Source organism: Mesitornis unicolor, unplaced genomic scaffold (assembly GCF_000695765.1).
Source record: "Mesitornis unicolor isolate BGI_N332 unplaced genomic scaffold, ASM69576v1 scaffold13011, whole genome shotgun sequence".
Lineage (NCBI taxonomy): Eukaryota > Metazoa > Chordata > Aves > Mesitornithiformes > Mesitornithidae > Mesitornis > Mesitornis unicolor.
The window spans coordinates 58,664-61,459 of record NW_010164541.1 but is presented as its reverse complement, the minus strand read 5'-3'; the positions used below and the strand labels follow the sequence as shown (position 1 = coordinate 61,459).

Here is a 2,796-nt window from a genome sequence, read left to right as displayed (position 1 = left end):
TCCCCATCAGGCAGTGATGGACAGCAGGTAAGGTGCTTTCACTTAAGGGATTTTAAAATAACTCAAACATGTAGAGTTTCTCCTCTATTTCTTGTCTTGCTCCTCTCAGTACCTTCTGTTGATGTTTCAGCGCTGTTTTGATTACCCATGTAAGCATCATCAGCATGGTTTTGCCTAAACAGGAGAAACAAAACCAGCTGTGACAGACCAAAGAGGACAAGCTTTTTGCACTGACTCCCTTCACAGAGACCGGGTGGGTGTCAGTTCCATAAATCTTGAAGTTTAAACATCAAGGCAGAGAGGGAAGGGAGATGATGACAGAGTTATTTGCCCACACAAATACTACCATGGTTCTCCATGCAGGAAGGGCTCCTAATGCTACCCGCCTGGTAAAGAGACATATCAAAATCCTGCCTCCCTATAATGCTTTTCGTAGCATAAGGCTTATCTTGAAAGGAACAACTTTCTTGTTCTGAGGACTGGTATCTAATGCTCATCATTCCTCCAACTCCATTTGCTGTGCTCAGAATTTTGTGCTTGTCATCATTAGCAACCACTGCCGGCCTGCCAAGCAAAGCACATTTATTAACATTTGATTTAACCATCACAAGCCAAATAATCAAGATGACAAAGAAGTTTGAGTACCCTGATCAGTCTGTTTTCTCTCCTAAAATATATCATTAATGCTATTGTAATTATTTACTCTGTTACATACTGTCTTCCTGCATATAAGTAGCTTCTGATCCTGTCAGTTACTGCAGGTGCATGGCACAGCCAAAACACTTATTTAAATTACTTGGATTTCCAATTATAGCGATTCACATGCATCCTTAATAATGGATGCAAGCACAAGGCAAAACCATCAACATGACAAATTTGGAGATATGTACACAAGCATTCAGAACCTTCTGCTGCTTCTTTCTCCTTAAAAACCTGAGATTACAACTGTAAAGGCTCTGATTTAATTATGGTGCTTTTTCACATAATGGTCTCATTTTCCTCCATAAATTTTATCCTCAAACTAGGTTGCATCCTCTATTATAAAATACAAAGTTCCTTGTTCTAAAAAGTAACTTCCTTGTTACTAGCTGCGAGTTCAAGCAGCCACATAAAACAAAGAGTACTTTAAAAAGGGACAAACTCAAGAATAAAGAGCAAATTCTGTCACTGAATGCACCAGGAAGCTGACACTCATGACAAGCAACAGAGCCCTCTCTCACTCAGGACAGAAAACTCACTCAGTTGTGCAAGGGGTCAGTTATTACAGTTGGGCAGCAGAAACTTGAGCTGTAACATTCTATTTCTTGGCTTATGTTATTTTCAAGTAAGTCACACTTTCCTGAGCAAATTGAATGAAGCTTTAAATCTGCAAATTCCTTTGATGGAATTAGTTTTGCCAAGAGTGGGGAGTACAGTTAATTTCAAAACCTAGGATGTATACTGGATCCTGCAAGTTACATTCACAATTGCAAATTTTTAATTGTTATCTCATTGTGGATTTTCTTACAGACCTTGGATTCTGGATCACTGTTGATGCTACAGGAATCATCATCATCAGATTGTGGACCATTTCTGTCACAGAAAAAAAAGAAAAGATAAAAATAAATCTTTAAATCACATAAAAGTTACAGCACAGCACAAACCGGAGCAGGTAATTTCTGAAGCCATTGTACCTGAGCTTCAGAGAGGCGTAGCGTAACGTTGCTCCTTCAAACTCCTTCAGGCTTGGGTCCGGGTTCACAGTGGCTGCATGCAGATCCTAGAAATAAAGGCAGTGCTATTAGTATAGTATTAAGTGCTATTAATAGAGTATTTAAGTACACTACTATGTTATTTCTTATTTCAAAGGGAAATTAAATCCTCCCTGCAAAGAAGCGATAGTACTTCTGGCTGAAGTTGAGAAGAGGCATGCATATATTCTCAAGCTGCATTTCATTCAGTGCAGGCATCCGACTTGTTACGCCACGGCAGCTTCCCTGCTGGTTTAGCCTGAATCCATTCCCAGTGGACAGATCAGAAAAGGCAGCATGTTTGTGAGCTAGACATCCCTAGCAGTACCCCCATTCACTTCGGCCTAGGTTATGAATGACATTCATGGAAAAATAAAAGGGGAAAAACAACAGCCACTGCCATGCAAAAAAACAAGGGTAATAGCATTAAAGGGTCTAAAATCTGACAATATACTTGCCTTCCAAATGTCACTATTAATCTTTCCCCCATTCAGTACAGCAAAATCACTCCATGGCTGTTTCTAGACACATAATTATTCACACAGGAAGAAGCACATTGATAAAAAAAAAGAAAGAAAAGAAAAAGAAAAAAAACACAAGACACTGTTGTTAGCATTGATATTTACAGGATGGGTTAGGGAACAGATCACCTCAAACTTCAACTAATTACTCCACTATACTACGGCATTTGGAGGAAAGGGGAGAGAAGACATGCCTCTAACATTTTCTTACCAAAACAAAAGACTGAAACAAGGAAAGTTAATATAAATTAGGAACAGACAATGAAATTACTCTAACTATGATCTTAAAAGCAAGCAAAATGAATTTGAATATGAATGTTGGCCACAGCTGCTACAGCCTTGGATACACAGCAATTAAGGGGAAACATTAGGAATTCCATTCGATTGGCACTTTCATTAAAACACTCTAACACTACTGAAACTAGAAATACTGAAACATGATATACACAACAGTAAGATACATACAAGGTAAAACCCAAATATTTCTAGAGACAAAGTACAAGAAAAAGACAGTGAAGGGAAGGGGGATTAGTAAGGAGTGCAGA

At 38.7% G+C, this 2,796-nt stretch overlaps 1 protein-coding gene across 1 annotated transcript in view; it reads right to left on the bottom strand.

The window, feature by feature from the left end:
* Nucleotides 1-1,511: 1,511 nt before the first annotated feature.
* The window catches only part of LOC104548353 (amyloid beta A4 precursor protein-binding family B member 2-like), a gene marked incomplete at its 3' end in the record, with an annotated part of 46,887 nt that continues 45,602 nt past the window's right edge, over nt 1,512-2,796 (bottom strand). The window contains exons 5-7 of the mRNA XM_010194348.1: nt 2,189-2,251; nt 1,674-1,759; nt 1,512-1,572 (exon numbers count right to left, since the gene is read on the bottom strand). Of these exons, the coding sequence (XP_010192650.1) occupies nt 1,512-1,572; nt 1,674-1,759; nt 2,189-2,251 (210 nt within the window). The remainder of the gene's footprint in view (nt 1,573-1,673; nt 1,760-2,188; nt 2,252-2,796) is intronic.